This window comes from Oncorhynchus gorbuscha, linkage group LG19, assembly GCF_021184085.1.
Source record: "Oncorhynchus gorbuscha isolate QuinsamMale2020 ecotype Even-year linkage group LG19, OgorEven_v1.0, whole genome shotgun sequence".
Classification (NCBI taxonomy): domain Eukaryota; kingdom Metazoa; phylum Chordata; class Actinopteri; order Salmoniformes; family Salmonidae; genus Oncorhynchus; species Oncorhynchus gorbuscha.
The window spans coordinates 19,836,130-19,855,569 of NC_060191.1; the positions used below are offsets into that span (position 1 = coordinate 19,836,130).

Below are 19,440 nucleotides of genomic sequence, written 5' to 3' on the forward strand. Positions count from 1 at the left end.
TTTATGAAATGACAAAAAAACGATTCAGTCTGCCACAACATACACATCTCAGTGGATCTGAGTTGTGCTCTATTTTAAATAACTATACAGTACATTGTTAAAGAATTGCTATGAGAGAGACATCCTTCACTGCATAAGACACAGTACGTTGATAATCTCAATGTTTTGGCTCAGTTGTCAGACCCATTTCAATCGATTAGAGCAGAGAAAAACAGATTTGTTTCATTGCCTCAGCACAAACGCAGATGGTTATTTGATAGAGCTATGTTTGTTTGTTACACTTCCTTGTTGGTCTTACTTTTCTGACGGAAAGGAGGAAATAGTAAATGAGGGTTTTGCTGTATATTGTCTCATTAGTTCAGTTGAAGGTGACCAAATGAAGATCAACCTCAGGAGATCCACGATCCACTGACAATTTCCCGTCCAGACGGATTTGAAGCCCACCAGCTCTAAGTGGATTCGGTGGAGAGCAAATCAGTTTCTCTCTCTTGCCCTTGCCCAGAATAATCCAGAAAAAATGATAATCACGTGCATGAGCAGAGATTTAAACCCTTTTGGATTACCTCTGCATGTCTCAATCTGTTATATAGGTCTGTCTGGTGGCTGCTAACCCGAGGCCTGGCCTGTCATATTATCTGTTTTAATGCAACTATTTCCTCTCATGGAATGGAATCCAAAGGTTTTACTGTAGCGTCATAAGCCAATGCTCCCTATGGGAAGAAAATCCAAGGGCATTATTTACTTACTTGTGCTGTCAGGTGCAATGTTCACTGATATTAAAGACTGCGAGGACAGAAAATCAATGTTTTTGTAGGTATAAATCTATTTAGGTTTACAACAGCCTGCCAGAGAAATATATACTCTCAAGTAGATCTCATGGTTTACAGTACAGGTCTACAGTATTATTGCACCTCTACACAGATATGTCCACAAGAGAAAGAACTTGTTAGGTGTGTCTGTTTTAACATGGTTAACACATTTAATGAACCCACAGTGCGGTTTTTCTTTACCTATAATTGATTGAATTGGGGCCCTTGTGTCTGAATTCCAGGTGCTAAAATAAGCATGATGCTTTGTGTTACCCTTATCTGGCCTGATGCTGGCCACTGAGTGGTGCTAAAACCCCATGATTAAAGACTCTCAAGTCTCAATCATTACACTTACCAAACATATTTTAATTTGTATTAATTATACAAAGATGCTGGGTCAACGTTTCTATGGAAATCCTTTTGTGGAACTCCTACTGATTGGATTTTATAAGAAGGGAAATAAATGTAGTTATAGGTGACAATGACTAATTCATCTAGGCGATGTGTAGAAGTAGGGCATATGCTGCAGATACAGTAGCCTATATCTAAACAATAGATTCCAAATGATCTCTGTATTATGTAACTATCGTATTTGACTAAAAGTGTCTAAATATCTATTACTCCGGAGTTGCTGTGAGTGCTCTTCGTTAGTGTCTCAGATGGTAGCCACCGTGAACGACACTGACACTACCATTAAGATGAAACCATCCATTAAGCCATTTTTCCTGCCATGGGCATTGATGCATCGTCTGACATTCAAGTCAATTAACCCTCCTTGGATGCGCACACAGCAGAACTGCTTTGCTGATTCATCGCTTTCTGGGCGTACAAGTGACTATTGACAGGTATTGATTGGGCAACATTACAATAACCCATCTCTAGCATTATTGGCTTCTTGATGTGGACCTAAAACGTGTTAACACTACTGCCCGATTAAAACAAAATGGCTGTGTTTAGCAAAAAGACAAACATATTCAGGCTGGAACATGTTTTCCAGTTGCTCACGTTAGGTCTAAGAACATAAGAAAACATAGCCTGCACTTTACAGGGGTATATTGTACATGTACGTGATTGAATAGGATTAATCCTTCAACACACTGCTGCGAGCATAAAGAGCAACAGGTATCAAATTACGCGTTTATGGTGGATTTACTCTGAAAGTGACCATGGTGCGCTTCCATACATCACGAAAGCCTACATTTCTTTTTCGCGCCCCATTCCTCACACCCACCGTTCTTTTTGTTTTTGAGGTGGAGCCTGATACCCCGATTCTTCAGTGGACATATGATTGAGGCCAATAGTCAGTCGCATAGATCAATACATTATACCAATACGAAAGCTGATTGCCTATTGTGGAAATAATAAAGTGAGAACTCATTCTATTATTAAATCCTTGGAAATCGGGCACATTGAGGACGTGGAATGATGAATTATATCATATTGGCGACCGTTTTTTCCATGGTTTTCGCTGAAAAGTCACCTCGGCTGAAATTCATTGTAAAAGGTATGTGTTAATTTAGCTATTTGCGTTTAGAGTGGTCAGATACGCCCTGTCTGTGTATTAGGCTATATGCGAGGATCTTGTTTTTTCCTCCATGGAAATAGTTAGATTAACAATGAACACTAGACTGTAGTCTACTTGAAAATCAAAGTAGTGGACCACTTTCCTCATCGCGCGTTTATACATGCATGACGTCATGCATGATTCAAGGTAGACAATAATGTAAAATGTTCCTCAAAACAAGCTATACCGACAAAAATAGAAAGTGAGCCTTATAATGATACTAGGCTATATTAAATTGACAGAATGTTTGGCATTGTGCCAATGAGAATGGATCTCAGAGAAACGCAAAAAATGTGATGAGAAAGAAAACACTTTGGACTTGGTATAATTTAAATAGCCGATTTGTCACATTATTTATGTGTCCCAGTTCTCAACTAAATGAAATGAAATAAGCCATTTGTATTAGATTACATGGAAGAAAATACACACTGTGTATTAGATTACATGGAAGAAATGAAGCACGGTGTATTAGATTATATTAATTAAGCTTCATGGTCCATTGGCCTATTCCATTGTAATGAAACGGAAGGGACAGAAGTGTTGTTTGGAACAGGTTTATGGCAGCGGGAACGTTAGAATTATTCAGAACCAATTGTGTTTTACAAGAAACTAGCTTAATTAAGATAGCCTATTATTACTATTTAGGTGTTCATTATTCGGGTAGCCTTTTCCTATACAATAGTGACCCACTCCTACGAAGACATCTAATCTTGAATTCAGAGCGCACCTCAGCATGCCAATGCAGAGGCTGTGTGTTAAAGGCCCAGTGCAGTCAAACGTGTTTTTCCTGTGTTTTACATATATTTCCACAATATGATGTTGGAATACTACTGTGAAATTGTAAAAAGGTTTATAATGCCCCTTTAGTGTAAGACCTGTTTTAAAAAAGGCCGCATTAAATTTCTGCCTGTTTTGTTGGGATGGAATTTTAGCCTGCCTGGCTAATTCGGATGCATTATACCTTTAAGTGTTTTGAAGGTTTTGTACGTTTTTTGCGTTTCGGTCACTGATAACTCATGTGTGAGGTTCAACCTAGGGCAGTGGGTAGACGTTTGTCAGTTGTCATGGAAACGCAGTCCTGGTGCTGTTTACCAATCAGACAGCTGTTATTTGTGATCAATGTCCGGATATTTCTTCTGCTCTGCACCTCATTTTCTCTTCAAGACAGAATATAATGCTAAATGATCCGTGCTAATTGAAAAGAGTGCTCTGGAGCTCTGGGTGTAATATCATTAAGTTTACTCAAAGACACAATGTCAGTGAACGTATTACAAAACCACTACATTACAGTTAAAACCCATCCTTATGGTGAATACTTTGGTCGCGCTGCAGAACTGCAATGCAGGTGCACGAGCTGACGCGTTGATGGTACTGCAGTAGCTGAGGCTTGTTGAGGATAGAGCAGCAGCATTAGCTCCAGGACCTCATTAACACACGCGAACACAAGCGCGCGTAAACACGCACACACACACACACACACACACACACACACACACACACACACACACACACACACACACACACACACACACACACACACACACACACACACACACACACACACACACACACACACACACACACACACACACACACACACACACAGCCCAATTAACATTTTGGGAATTCCGCGCAGCAAACTAACAGGGCTATCAAGTTAAGATGCACCGACGCTATAGTCATTACAGGTGTAAAGGACTGTATTCCTCTTGGCAGATCAGCATCCAAATACAGACAACAACGTAGCCTATTTGTTTGACATATCAATCAAACGTATGTTATACAATAGGCCTACCAACCCTATAAAGGGATGTCATATCAACGACATTCAGTCCTAGTGTACCCGATAGAGACAGAGACATGTCAAAACAGAAAGATAAAATCGATGAAGGCATTACGGTCTTCTCACCGTGGAGGTTTAAATGAGTGGTGACCGAAGCCTAGTTCAGCACCTTGGACAGCGCCATTTGCCGCTCTTTTTTGTCGGCCAATTGTGAAACTAGTGGTCTACTTTCCTGAACCGTCGAGAACGTCAGTCTGCCACTGAATTGGTAGACACACTAGTGTCGGATTTGCATGTGCCTGTAGGAATAGGAGTCCCGAGGGTAAATTGTCCTTAACCATGGAAACCAATTTCAATTTCAGTACAGACTGAACTGTACAGCTTCAGCCTCATATCATGTAAAACTAAAATGACTTGGGTCAAAAGATAGACTACTGGATTTTTTTTTGACCATGACATGACCACACCACAGAGCTCAATTAATACATTCTGGTTAAATCAAATTAATTAACTGAAAATAATGGGCAATTACATGTTTAATTGACTCAACTTGAAACCCCCAAGACACTGATATACTGGTATATCATATAAGGACATTGTAGCAACACCTTCTCCTAACCTACTTTGATATGGCCCACAGAGCCAGCCAGGTATCACTTCTCCAAACCGGAGAACTACATGTCAGTGTACCACCAGGAGGGCACCAACGTGCTGTACGTGGGGGGCCAGACAGTGATCTACGTGCTGACGTTCACTGACAGGGGGGTCCGCGACCTGCAGGTGAGTTGCTGGTAACCAACGAGATGAACAGAGATACTCGGTGGTGGTGACACAGTAACCCAGTGAAGGCACAGGAGACTGGCTTAAAGAGGAGGCAGCAGCTGTCGACCTAGTTCAACAGCCTCCGTCGCATGAGATGGGTCATGCATACATTTATAGAGCAGATCTCATCTCTGTCCAATCGGAAGGAAGTGATTATATAGTGTGGACTTATGAGGTCAACATACAATAAAGATAATACACGGAGCTAATAATGTCAACGTTGACTCGACGAACATGAGCAGAAGGTAGCCTATCATTTGTCTTTTGTGACTATTCTGATTGTCTGTGCCCTATAGTTACGCATAGTTGATCAAATATTAGCGACAGTAAAGTAATCCTCCATTTGTTAGTTTATGGCACAGGACCAGACTTTTGCCATTTTCAATCAGCTCTGAATTTGATTGCAGTTGTTTGCATATTTGAAAAGGCCTAATATTTGCAAACAAGTTATGGATAAATTGTATGACATATTGGAATGTATCTTATATTATTACAGATCCCTGTGGTAACTGATGAAAGTGCAAAGGCAGCTTGCATCGCCAAATCAGACCCACCTAAGGTAGGTGGTCACCATCAACATCAACATCATCCTCATCATTATCCTCATAATTGATTGTTGTCATCATTATCATCATCATTACAATGAGGTAAGTTTGTTGCTACTGTACGATTATGAATAAAACAGACACATAACATCAACGTGATATCATCCCCAGTAGAAACTGTCCCAAAGGTTAAAGGTTGGGACAGGGGAGCGGTACAATGCTGTATTTGGTATTCAGGTACAAACTCCATCTGGAAGTTTCTCTTGAGATAACAGTCCAGCTCCTGTACCTTCTGAATAAGTGATGCAATGCATATGAAGTTATGCAGACAATGCATTCCCTCAGTACTGCAGAAGTAATTCTTGCGCTATCTGCCAAATTAGGAAAAATGGATCAGTTCCAATATTCTCTCTCTCTCTCTCTCTCTCTCTCTCTCTCTCTCTCTCTCTCTCTCTCTCTCTCTCTCTCTCTCTCTCTCCCCCCCCCTCTCTCTCTGCTACAGTTGGAGTGCGACAATTTCATCACAGTCATCCAGAAAGTCAATGACACTTTTGTGGTATGCGGGACAAATGCAGGAACCCCCAAATGCTGGCTGCTGGTAAGATGACATGATAATGAATAGGATAGCTATTGTCTTCAACATGTGTTTAGTGTTCTCACAACGGTCACACTTTCATCTTACTTAACTCCTGTATCACTTTTATAAAAGTTGTTAATAGTGTTCAATAAAATACTTTAACTTGTATCTTTATTTGTACTGTATTCAAGGTGGTAAGAGCATTCAGGATATGGCTTGTGAGGCTGTGATGTAATTTCCTCTCCATAGGTAAATGACACTGTGTTGACTGACGCCCCCACCAATGGACAGATGGCACCAGCCTCTGACATCTCCCCTCCCTACCCCTCCCAGAGGTCCGTCAGTTTGTCTGCAGGTACGATGCGAGGACAGACAGACACCCCTTCCAAACATCCATAGAAACTCTGCTATTGGCACAATACTAAACCCATCCCTCACTCCTATTTCTACATCCTTGTTAACTCCTCTCTGTGGATCTGAAAGGATAGGATAAGTATCAGCATCTTGGTGGAGAGCTCCATCCAGCCATTATGTTCATAATTATACAGACCAATCAGATCCTCAACATTGGCTTTGGTATGGAATAGGAGATCTGTTTGAAATGGTACCATAGTACTACAGATGGTTCACGACATGTAGCGAAGCTGTAACTCACTGTATTATCGAAATCATGGCAAGGTTACTTTGTATAGCAGGTTCTGTGATATCGCAGACCAGGCTGGACTGGAGTGATGAACCAATGAGCCATTTGCTAGAGTGGTGCAGCATTCTGATAATGTTCGGTTCTCATTGAACCATTAATGTCATGATTCCAAATGACCTCCCTTATTGCTATGGAGACAGTGCCCTAAGTGGGGTAATTGTAATACGGTTATGGGAGGATGTTGGTTGATGCAGTCAGCTGTCTTCTGTTGATTTCTTCTGTATCTCTCCCTCTACCTTCTGTTTGTCTCTCTCTCCCTCTCTCCTCTTTATCTCTCTATCTTTACCCCCTCCCCTCTCGCTCTTAGATGGGAATCTATACTCTGCTCTGTCAGCAGTGGGGCGTCACCCTGGCTCTATCCGCCGGACCTACGGGACTCAGAAGCTTCTGAAGACAGAGACCAAGTGGCTGCAGAGTGAGTGGGATGAGAGCAACATGGGACTATATTGGTGTAGGAGAGTTGCACGAGGCACTGGAGTGGATGAGCATGGAAATAGCAACTCTATATTATCTTCTATCTTGGAACTGTAACACGCTGCATGCAGAAATGTAGTCCCTATGAATTCTTCCATTTTAAAGATCATAAGTTAAATTCACAATTGTGATAAAACATTGTATGACTCCCTGTATGATGAACTGGAAGTGTTTATTAGTCTACAAAGCTTCCAAGCAAACCCTTTTATCACAATGTATTTTTTAAATACACCTTTTCTCTGTAGACACTAGATGTCCCTGCTAGAATGAAATGCATTAGGGGTTTGAAAAGGACCCAAATAGTTACAACCAGTGACTGAGTTGGCCTGGTGCTCACTGGCCTCAAATGTTTTATTGCCTGATTGAGTATTAGCGCTTATAGAATTGTGGCACCTATTTCAGTCCACTTCAAGCACTGGTAGAAGCCCTTTCTCTCTTCTGCTTCAGGCCCCCAGTTTGGTGGAGCAGCAGTAATACCAGCCTCTCAAAAACACAAGGAGGAGATCTACTTCTTCTTCAGTGAGATCAATAAGACGGCCATGGTGGATGAGGAGCCCTACAGGTCGCGCATCGGCCGAATCTGCATGGTAACCATAACAACATCACCGTATATCAGCTGTATTACTACGTTATTGCATATTAAAGCTGAGCTCCGCGAAAGTAGAAACAGTACCACTGGTCACCCCAGGCACATTAGTTATTGTTATTGTTGTTGTTTTTTAAACAGAGGAGATGAGCATCCAGCCTCATGGTAAAAATAACACATATTACATACTCCAATGTTCTATCGCATGTGCAATGATGTCAGAGGGGGAAAAAACTGGGTTTGTTGTTTGAAGTAACATCTGTGTTGTTGTAATATCGCGAACGAACCTGGCAGTTTCACCGCTAAGGGTTCCAGCTTTAATGTTATGGTGTACTGTTGTATACTGTGTGTCCGTCTCCAGGTGGACGAGGGGGGTATAAAGAACCTGCTGGCGGACTCGTGGACTACCTTCCTGAAGGCCAGGGTGATATGTGGTGCAGGTAGCTCCCCCCAGCAGTACAACAACATCAGACAGGCCTTTGTGCTGTCTGAATTGGCCCAGGAGAAGAGGACCGGGGTCATGTACGGCCTGTTTGCCAACGCCTGGTGAGTAGACACCTTACACCTTCAACACCCTTCATCCCATATGGCTGCTTAAGACTGTGTCATGCTTAGAATGCAGGAGAGGAATGAGCTGCACAAACAACATAATCAGAGGAAAGGAGGATTATGCACAGCACATCCAAATGGGGCACAGGAGCTGGATAGACATGGACAGCAATGAAAACTTGGGAGCAGCAACAGGTTTCAGTGAGGAAAATACATGATTGTATTTGAAAGGGGGATACCTAGTCAGTTGTACAACTGAATGCATTCAACTGAAATGTATCTTCCACATTTAACCCAACCCCTCTGAATCAGCAGTGGGCTCTGCTCTGTGGAGGCGGTCAATTACTTTTGAGCTTGAATGCTTTTGTTAGCATATTTGAGCAGCCTTAAATCTTTTACGTCCATTTAGGGAGTCATGGTAATATGACTCTACTCCGCTATCAGTCAGTGATTGAGTGGCGAACAACATTCCGATTCACATTAAGTTTGCATTAAGTAAGTAGAAGGAAGGAAGGCTTTTAAGTGTTGTATTGTTTGGTTGACCAGGGACACAACCGTGATATGTGCTTACTCCATCGAGGACATTGACCAGGCCTTCGCCACGTCCAAACTGAAGGGCTACAGCAGTCCTCTGATTGGACATCGCCCTGGCACAGTAAGACACCCACTGAATCAGTTAAATTAACTTTATTTTAATTCATGTTTTGTAGTGCCAATCAAAGTCATTTTGCAAAGGCCGATTGCATAATCTCATGCATGTGAGTCCTCAATTTTGGGGAAGTGGAAGACTTGTGTTTCTATTTTGGAACAGTTGCAGATGACAGACACTGGTTGTGAAATTATTGTGCAAGGCAAAGCCACAGCCAAAGTCTGTCTCCCTTCCTGATTACATCACTTTCATTACATCACTTCTTGTCCCAGTGTGCCTTCAAGAACTCCACGGCAGCCCACAACCCTAAGATCCTGGGGGTGATCAGGGACCACCCGGAGATCGAGGACGTGATTCGTCCGGTCGGGGGTGCTCCGCTGAACCTGCCCACCGACGATCACTTCACACACACTGTCGCTGCCATGGTGCTGGCAGTCAACGACGAGCACTATACTGTGCTGTACCTGGGAACAGGTGTGTGTGTGTGTTTTTGGCTGTCAAACTGTATCTCATGTACAGATGTTTGGTGTAACCTATTTAAAAGTGATCTTTTAGAAGACGTAGATTCCTTGACAAAGTAAATAAAAAAAGTTGTTTGCTCAACACAGGCATGAGTTGGGGCTTATTATTAGAGTGCATTTCTTTGGCATGAATCTCAGATAAATTGACTGAATTTTAAAAAAACTAAGTAGCTACAGCCTAATGGACTGATAAAGAAGTCAGTCGCTACCACAGGGAAAGTAGTGATAGAGCTGTGAACAGAGCCATGGGTCTCTGAGGTGGCCTAATAAGAAATTAGAGCAGTTAAGTCTTCTGTGGGAAGTAATAGCCTCTCAATGTGGGGAGGAGATAAGAGAGGACAAGCTGTAGGACAGGCCTGCTCCTCTCCGTAAGTCACCCACTGATGAATTGACCAGTAGAGGAAAAAGGCAGCATGTGCTATTATAAACCTGGGGCCATATACAATCAAAAATAGTCACTGGGTTTCCCGGGATTCATAAAAAACAATAGGGCTCGACCATGGTGTCTCTCTCCCCTCTGATAATGTTCTCTCTCTCTTTCTGGTGAAAGAACAGGGCTCGACCATGGTGTCTCTCTCTCCTCTGATAATGTTCTCTCTCTCTTTCTGGTGATAGAACAGGGCTCGACCATGGTGTCTCTCTCCCCTCTGATAATGTTCTCTCTCTCTTTCTGGTGATAGAACAGGGCTCGACCATGGTGTCTCTCTCCCCTCTGATAATGTTCTCTCTCTCTTTCTGGTGATAGAACAGGGCTCGACCATGGTGTCTCTCTCCCCTCTGATAATGTTCTCTCTCTCTTTCTGGTGATAGAACAGGGCTCGACCATGGTGTCTCTCTCTCCTCTGATAATGTTCTCTCTCTCTTTCTGGTGATAGAACAGGGCTCGACCATGGTGTCTCTCTCTCCTCTGATAATGTTCTCTCTCTCTTTCTGGTGATAGAACAGGGCTCGACCATGGTGTCTCTCTCTCCTCTGATAATGTTCTCTCTCTCTTTCTGGTGATAGAACAGGGCTCGACCATGGTGTCTCTCTCTCCTCTGATAATGTTCTCTCTCTCTTTCTGGTGATAGAACAGGGCTCGACCATGGTGTCTCTCTCCCCTCTGATAATGTTCTCTCTCTCTTTCTGGTGATAGAACAGGGCTCGACCATGGTGTCTCTCTCCCCTCTGATAATGTTCTCTCTCTTTCTGGTGATAGAACAGGGCTCGACCATGGTGTCTCTCTCTCCTCTGATAATGTTCTCTCTCTCTTTCTGGTGATAGAACAGGGCTCGACCATGGTGTCTCTCTCTCCTCTGATAATGTTCTCTCTCTCTTTCTGGTGATAGAACAGGGCCTGACCATGGTGTCTCTCTCTCTGATAATATTCTCTCTTTCTGTTGATAGAACAGGGGAAAGTGCTCAAGGTTCTGCACACTATCGAGGATGCCTTTATCATATCCCAGTACTCCCTCTTCCACAATGAGGGTCCTGTTCTAAGCATGGCCATCGACTCTAGGAAGGTACTGTGAGACCATCGCCGAACACTCCTTAGCAGCTAGCACTAATATCCGTAGATGAATTTGTTTACGATGTAGCTGCAGTCTAATCCTTTTAAACAATGCACTTCTAGTGATAGCCACTGTATGTCTCTTCCTGTCTCTCGTGTATTGCTCCCTGCCTTCTCCCCCAGGGCCACCTTTATGTGGGCACGGCAATGGAGGTCCAGCGCATACCATTGGCTGACTGCGGTCGCTATGGAGACAGTTGCCGGGAGTGCATTCTGTCTCGGGATCCCTATTGTGGTTGGGACGCAGCCAGGAGGAGGTGCACACCCATCCCAGCTGGATACAACATCAGCACTGGGTATGAGATGTGATGATGTCACTCCTGGAATACAATTCAGATACCTATGGAAAACATGCAGTGTATCAAAAAATGACAGTCAATACCAGCCATAACTTATCATTTCTCACAGTGTCAAGGTTCCAACTACTATTCTAGGTTTTATGATAATTGTTTAATTTACATAAAATGGTTGATCGTTCAAAATGGTACATGCTAATTTGATGTTCCTTCAATAATTTGTTTCATACTGTAGGGCACTCACTCAGAGTCTGGACCACTCCAATGCCTCTATCTGTGGTGAAGCTGCTGGTGAGTGCCACTCCGCCTCCTCTCTGACTCTCTGTATCTTCATTAACTGAAATATGGGACTTTTTTCCAGAGCTTAACTCAGAAGATGATATCATATAATTGAGCGTAGGCTCAAACCCATTGGGTGGTTTAATATCAAAGTTTGCCCTCACTTCAAAGCCCAATAGCTTCAGCCATATTAACCTCTAATAATCCAAACAAATTCTCCCCACTGATGGGATATGTATTGTCTTTGTTATCAAGCTCTTTTTTCCATTACTTCTCTTGGTCACAGTCTCAGTGCAGCTGTCATGTATATCCGTTCACTGTTTCCTTTCTTCCACTCCTGGAACACTGAGATTTAATCCTAAGGATTAGAGGATGAAAGGTGATGCAATATCATATATAACAATATTTTATTTTAATCTGTTATTTTAGCTAATATTTTCCAGAGAAAGTAAGTTTCAGGCCACAGAATAAAATAGAATAAATAAAATAGAATAAAATAAAATAAAATAGAACACTACTCTGCATCTTTGTGTCAGTTTGTACACGTTAGTCTGGTTTTAGGTTTACTGGGCTTTGAGTCACAATTGTCCTAGTAACTGAGAGCAAAGTTATCATTTACAACCTGTATATTTTTTCACAAATAAACTCAGCAAAAAAAGAAACGTCCTCTCACTGTCAACTGCGTTTATGTTCAGCAAACTTAGTGTAAATATTTGTATGAACATAAAAAGTTTCAACAACTGAGACATAAACTGCACAAGTTCCACACACATGTGACTAACATAAGTAGAATAATGTCTCCCTGAACAAAGGGGGATCAAAATCTAAAGTAACAGTCAGTATCTGATGTGGCTGCTGTGAGATGTTACCCCACTCTTCCACCAAGGCACCTGAAAGTTCCCTGACATTTCTAGGGGGAATGGCCCTAGCCCTCACCCTCCGATCCAACAGGTCCCAGACATGCTCAATGAGATTGAGATCCGGACTCTTCGCTGGCCATGGCAGGACACAGACATTCCTGTCTTGCAGGAAATCACGCACAGAACGAGCAGTATGGCTGGTGGCATTGTCTTGCTGGAGGGTCATGTCAGGATGAGTCTGCAGGAAGGGTACCACATGAGGGAGGAGGATGTCTTCCCTGTAACGCACAGCGTTGAGGTTGCCTGCAATGACAACAAGCTCAGTCCAATGATGCTGTGACACACGGCCCCAGACCATGACGGACCCTCCACCTCCAAAATCGATCCCGCTCCAGAGTACAGGCCTCGGTGTAACGCTCATTCCTTCAACGATAAACGCGAATCCAACCATCACCCCTGGTGAGACAAAACCACAACTTGTCAGTGAAGAGCACTTTTTGCCAGTCCTGTCTGGTCCAGCGACGGTGGGTTTGTGCCCATAGGCAACGTTGTTGCCGGTGATGTCAGGTGAGGACCTGCCTTATACAACAGGCCTACAAGCATCAATCTAGCCTCTTTCAGCCTATTGCGGACAGTCTGAGCACTGATGGAGGGATTGTGCGTTCCTGGTGTAACTCGGGCAGTTGTTGTTGCCATCCTGTACCTGTCCCGCAGGTGTGATGTTCGGATGTACCGATCCTGTGCAGGTGTTGTTACACGTGGTCTGCCACTGCGAGGACGATCAGCTGTCTGACCTGTCTACCTGTAGCGCTGTCATAGGCGTCTCACAGTACGGACATTGTAATTTATTGCCCTGGCCACATCTGCAATCCTCATGCCTTGCAGCATGCCTAAGGCACGTTCACGCAGATGAGCAGGGACCCTGGGCATCTTTATTTTGGTGTTTTTCAGAGTCAGTAGAAAGGCCTCTTTGGTGTCCTAAGTTTTCATAACTGTGACCTTAATTGCCTACCGTCTGTAAGCTGTTAGTGTCTTAACGACCGTTCCACAGGTGCATGTTCATCAATTATTTATGGTTAATTGAACAAGCATGGGAAACATAGTTTAAACCCTTTACAACAGGGTCCTGAAAAAGGGATGTTTCTTTTTTGCTGAGTTGATGAGGGTGGCCTCACCCACACATTTCTCACATAATGAAGTAGTCCTACCAATCCTGTCCTGCCATTCTCATTTTGAACTCACCTATGATTTTTACCGTAGATACGTAAACAATCCATAGGTATGAAACCATAGGCTACTCTCTAGTCTAGGCAGCCCATAAGTAAGTATTTAATTTGGGTGAGATCAATGTTAACCAGGCTGTGCCCTCTGAACCCCCACAGCACTGAAGACCCATAGGACAAACCCCAAACAGGTGGTGATTGACTCAGACGGCCCTGTCAACCTCCCCTGCCCCGTGCACTCCTTTCACGCCACCTACCGCTGGGAGAAGGACAACTGTATCCAGCACTACCCCTGCTTCATCATTGGAGACTCCTGTGTGCTGGAACCCACCCCTGGCCTGCCCCTTAAGCAGGGGGTGTTCCGCTGCATGGCCACGGAGAATGGCTACAAGGTGGAGGTGGTCTCCTACAGGCTGGTGATCAACAGTGGGCCTCTGCCTGCCTCCCTGGCCTCCACCCTGGGGCCCTCCCTCCTTCTTGCTGCAGCCACCCTCTGGCTCCTGTAACCATTGCAAATGCTAAAGCTAACCCCTTAGCCTCTAAGGCCCTCTCTCTGACAGACAGGAGAGGAGGGGCCACCATACCAAGGTTAGGTTCGCAGAGCATTGATATTAATGGTTGGGTAATGCGATCAGTGTTGCCCGCAGAGACTGTTTTCAGAAAAAGTGTTTTTAAATGTATTTTCCGTTGTTCAGAAAATGCCTGAAAATAAACCAAGCCATTTATTTTTAAATAATATATGGGCCTACCATACTAACTAATACTGTACTGTTTAAACAAAAAAATACCTAAAACAAACTCGAAATACATAACATTTAGACTTAATTAATACATTAACATCAATATGGGTTTTATGGAAAGACAAACTATATTACCATGTCTTATTCTTAATTTTAAATACAGATTCAAACCAGAAGATGTGCTTTGCGAACCTTGCCTGTCCACCCAAGAGATGACATCTCATGCGTTGTGTTAAATACAATACCAGGCCAATTCCTCAACTTATTTTGAAACTTGATTGTGCTACTTTGTGAATATTTGAAGCTTGAATACTGCTCTAACATCTAAACATCCTGTTGAATGTCATAAGTATAGGCTAGTATTTAGAAAATGTCTGGTATTGAGTTTTAAAAAAAGCCTTAACAATTCTGGGACATACCCCCTAAGCACAATTTGCTGTGAGAGCATAACTGCTCAATTGTGTTGACTTGAATCTGTGAATGAGGTGGCCAAGTCTTACTTTGATGCTGGGAGGAAGTGTCATCATTTTGACAAGAAGTCATCTTTTTGACAGGAAGTAGGTGGAAGAGTGTGAGCTCGTCCTCGAACATCACTGTGTCTCGGCAAGTCCTCTGCAGTAAAAGGCAGTTTTTGCATCATTTTAAGGGACAGTATCAGACATTCATATTATGCTACTTCATTTTCAATAAACGTAAGTTCAGTAAACATCATTCAGTGGCAGGTGAGGCCAAATTAGAATTGAGTAGATGACATGTAGAGTTAGTGGCATTTTGTAGTTTGCTAAATATGAGAAAAAGCTAGTGATTATATGAGTACCGTGTGTTAAGTATTTTATTGCTCCGCAAATGCTGATTTCCACCATTGCTGCCTATGAAAGTTATTCTTGACGGTTCAAGGTTTTATACTGTACCGAAGTCATGAGAGGACATATGAATAAAATAAAATAAACCCTTGTTATGTCGAGATAACAACTTATTTATCTCATGATCATGACATAACAAACATTTTGCCGAGGTCACAAGATGAACTCTACAAATAGGAGTAGACGCATTGATGATAGATTGACAGCATGGCTGAGGCGGGAGAGCCCACAGTGGATCAGCGCATATGTTTTGATCGATTGCTACACTAAGGGATGGTACATTTCATGCTAACATATCAGTCATTATCAGTTTATAAATTAGAATTTTAGCCAGCTAAATGTCCTTTACCTTGAACAAAGAGCTCTTGGGGCATCTAAGCCGTCATGGGGCGTTTGAGTCTTGAACGATGCCTGACAGGCTGGCCTGTCTCTGAGGCTGTATGCCACCCCCACGACCACGAGCTAGCTAGCTCGTTATAAATGCTGGTTGTTAGCTTGCATAACTGATATGTGTATAATTGTAAGGGGCACTTCATGTTTTATGGATAATATTACAATTTACAGAGTGGGTGAGCACAATTCCTGACAGGCTAATAAGATGACATTTTATCCTCAGACATTGATCAGATTCAATTGCAGCCTCAGAGGCTGATAAATCAGGATTCCACCTTGTAGGTTGTCTCATAGGTAAATGCTCCTTGCATGCAGATTAGCAGTCAGTGCATTATGTATATGATCAAGACTGGGTGCGCTCTATTCCTGGCAGGCTGATTCAATTCAGTAGCAGCCTCAGAGGCTGATAAATCAGGATGCTGCCTAGTAGGCTGGCTGCAAGGAGCCTTACATATGAAACAGCCTACAAGGCAGCACCCTGATTCATGAGCCTCTACGGCTTCTATTGAATCTGATCAGCTTGCCAGAAATAGAGCTCACTCACTTTGGATTATAGGCATCAGCCTATACAGCGCTGACAGCTAATCTGCCTGCAAAGAGATTTACCTATGAAATAACCTACAGGGCAGTATCCTGATTTATCAGCCTCTGAGGCTGAAATTTAATCTGATCAGCCTGTCAGAAATGCAGCTCACCCACTGCAAATGTAAATATTATTCACAATAAATGAAGTGTCCCTTATAATTTATACACATATCAGTTATGCAAGCTAACCACCAGCATAGATAACAAGCTAGCTTGCTAGCTAGAAAGCTCACAAGGAGAGCCAAGTTAGCTGTCTTTTTTCTTGCATGTGATTTAATATGGTATTGGGGGTGGCGGACACCCTGGGAGACGGTGTCGCCTGTCAGGCATCGTTCCATGCTTAAATGCCCCACTTTGCGATCAACACAGCCACAGGGCTCCTTGATGAAGTGGTTATCGGGCATCTGAAGAAATGAATGGGTGATAAGTTGTACTTTTGATTGTCTTGTGATCTCGACAAAACAACTTTTATTATGAGAGAAATATGTCTTGATCTCGACATAACGAGATAACTATTTTTTAAATTCATATGTCCTCTCTGGATTTCCGTAATACTGTGGATGTACAATGATGTTACTCATTGACTGCTTTAACTAACCTATTCTCAATGGGAAAATCCAGTGCACAATACTCAAAGGGGTTATTTTCATACTTGTATCTGTATGCTGTAACAAAAGGCTTGACATCATTTGATAGGATCATTTTGTGAAGTAGAACACATTGAGCAGCCACCATACTCTGGGGAGAAAGACTGAAATTGACTGACATTTCTGGAAGATATGGAACAAAATTCCTCTTTAAGCAATAGATGTTTTTTATTTTAGCACCTGACCTCACGTGATAATAGTGTATGCTTTATTGGAGGCAGAGAATGTTTGCTGGGAGGGAGTGGTTTACTCAAAGCAAATGTCGAATGTAACATATTAATATGAACATAGTTGCAACAAAATGCAGGTCTATTGTCCCCATGTATTGATTGTTTTATCTCAGTGCTGAAGCACCACCTTATAACCACTACTGTGTTTTGAACTGTGCCACTGAGCTTTGTGGCGAATTTTGAAATGGCAACAACAAAAAAAATGTCGCCTGAAAATATTGGTCGAAAACAGTCGACATAATGCTGTTCTTAGAACAGTTTTAGCCATAGTTCTGCAGGTCCCATCTTTCTCTCTGGGGGGTGGCTGTAAGTTTGTTGTCTCGAGGTCTCGGAAGGATCTGCTTGCTGCATTGCACTGATGCGGGTTATTGACTGTGCCAAACATAAGCTGTGTGGAGCCGCCTCATCCGCCGCCTGCCGCTTCTCACTCACTTAGCACTTTGAGTAATTGGTTTCCCAAATCTCTTTCTCAAACTCACACACATTCTTATATATGTCACAAATACACACAGGCATGTAGGTGCGCGCACGCACACACACACACACACACACACACACACACACACACACACACACACACACACACACACACACACACACACACACACACACACACACACACACACACACACACACACACACACACACACACACACACACACACACACACACACACCTCTTGTTTACCAATCACCCACTTCAATCTCATTCTCTTTACTCCAGTATTTACTGTTGCTTATCTGTTTCATTGTATTTTGAGCATGAAGCTGGTGTGTCTCTGAAAACAGTCAACAGAAGCCACTCACTCATACGCTAGCCAACACTAATTAGGCAACTGAACCTGTATCGCTCACTGCAGAGACATACAAGCTCTTTTACCAAGACAGATGGCCTAGTGTCAGTGGGTATTGTTCAAAACGGTCAATGAATCGTGGCTGTGCAGAGTTGATTGTATTTGGCCTTTCATGGATTTCCAAGGGGCAGCAGTGATATGGGAGTTTGTTTTCTCTGGAGCACTTTATTTAATGACCACCTTCCTAGCCGGGAGTCCCTGCTTTGACGTGGACATAAACAGTGGATATATCGCATGCGAGTGATTATCATTATCCTCGAAAGATTTAAACTGGTTTGTTCTGTTCAATTACCCGTTAGATAAATAATTGCAGCAGAGAAATAGAGTGAAGTGAATTGTATTGTCTTTAAATTCTTTCTCTGGTGCTTTGGACGGTGTTGATTGCATTCTGTGTCTTAGTACATTTGTATTGGGAATCAGCTTACCAAACTCGATTGAAGAGGAGATTGTATTGGTATCATGCTCGTTAATGCCTCACCATAACCATTTGTTTTAGGGACAGATGTCTGTCTATATGAAGTGTTAATACATGTCCATGTAACACATCTGTATCTCCAGATGTTTCCCTTTACTGAACATGTACAGTGAAAATCAATAAAGTAATCAACTACAGAATTTTATTTTTTATTAACTTTAATATTTTCCAGGGTAGCCCAATTTTCTTTTTCACACACTGGAAGAAAATGGTCTATCATTGGTCTTTCTTTCATTTGCTTGTGTATCTGAAGAGAGAGCGAGAAGATGGGGAGAGGGAGGGATGTGGACAAGCGTATCAAAAGAGGAGAGGAAGAGAGAGCGAGAAGATGGGGAGAGGGAGGAATGTGGACAAGCGTATCAAAAGAGGAGAGGGAGAGAGAGCGAGAAGATGGGGAGAGGGAGGGATGTGGACAAGCGTATCAAAAGAGGAGAGGGAGAGAGAGCGAGAAGATGGGGAGAGGGAGGGATGTGGACAAGCGTATCAAAAGAGGAGAGGGAGAGAGAGCGAGAAGATGGGGAGAGGGAGAGAGAGAGATACATACGTACCTGTATAATACATGGGCAATGAGCATGGCACCGTTTGCGGCACAGTGGAAAGTTGGATTACTTTAAATTGTAGCAGATTGTTAGATTCATGCTGGAGAACCACAAAATGGTTGAATTCTACATTGAGTAAATTATGTTAAATGTTGCACCATCTACTGGTGTAGAATTGTATGACAGTTCAGTGTCAATGCAGCACACACGATCTTCATAAGAGTAAAATAAAATAAAAACATCACTTAAACCATGAAACAGACAGGTGAACCCTATTTATGCTGATGAACCCTATTTATACGGGTGAATGCCTATTCAAGGACATA

At 42.8% G+C, this 19,440-nt stretch overlaps 1 protein-coding gene across 1 annotated transcript; it reads left to right on the forward strand.

The window, feature by feature from the left end:
- Window positions 1–2,079: 2,079 nt before the first annotated feature.
- Window positions 2,080–18,713, forward strand: LOC124006426 (semaphorin-7A-like). Its single transcript, XM_046316436.1, has 14 exons — window positions 2,080–2,313; window positions 4,797–4,936; window positions 5,475–5,537; window positions 6,026–6,121; window positions 6,350–6,455; window positions 7,111–7,218; window positions 7,725–7,864; window positions 8,225–8,409; window positions 8,959–9,067; window positions 9,334–9,535; window positions 10,969–11,084; window positions 11,255–11,427; window positions 11,663–11,718; window positions 13,949–18,713. Exons 1-14 carry the CDS (start codon window positions 2,232–2,234, stop codon window positions 14,293–14,295), a joined length of 1,923 nt encoding a protein of 640 aa, XP_046172392.1. The 5' UTR covers window positions 2,080–2,231; the 3' UTR covers window positions 14,296–18,713.
- Window positions 18,714–19,440: the final 727 nt, after the last annotated feature.

Coding starts and splice junctions, on each gene's coding strand:
- LOC124006426 (XM_046316436.1), top strand. CDS start 2,232: ATGATGAATTATATCATATTGGCGACCGTTTTTTCCATGGTTTTCGCT. Junction 7,219..7,724: donor AGAGACCAAGTGGCTGCAGA/GTGAGTGGGATG, acceptor CTTCTGCTTCAG/GCCCCCAGTTTGGTGGAGCA. Junction 8,410..8,958: donor GGCCTGTTTGCCAACGCCTG/GTGAGTAGACAC, acceptor TTGGTTGACCAG/GGACACAACCGTGATATGTG.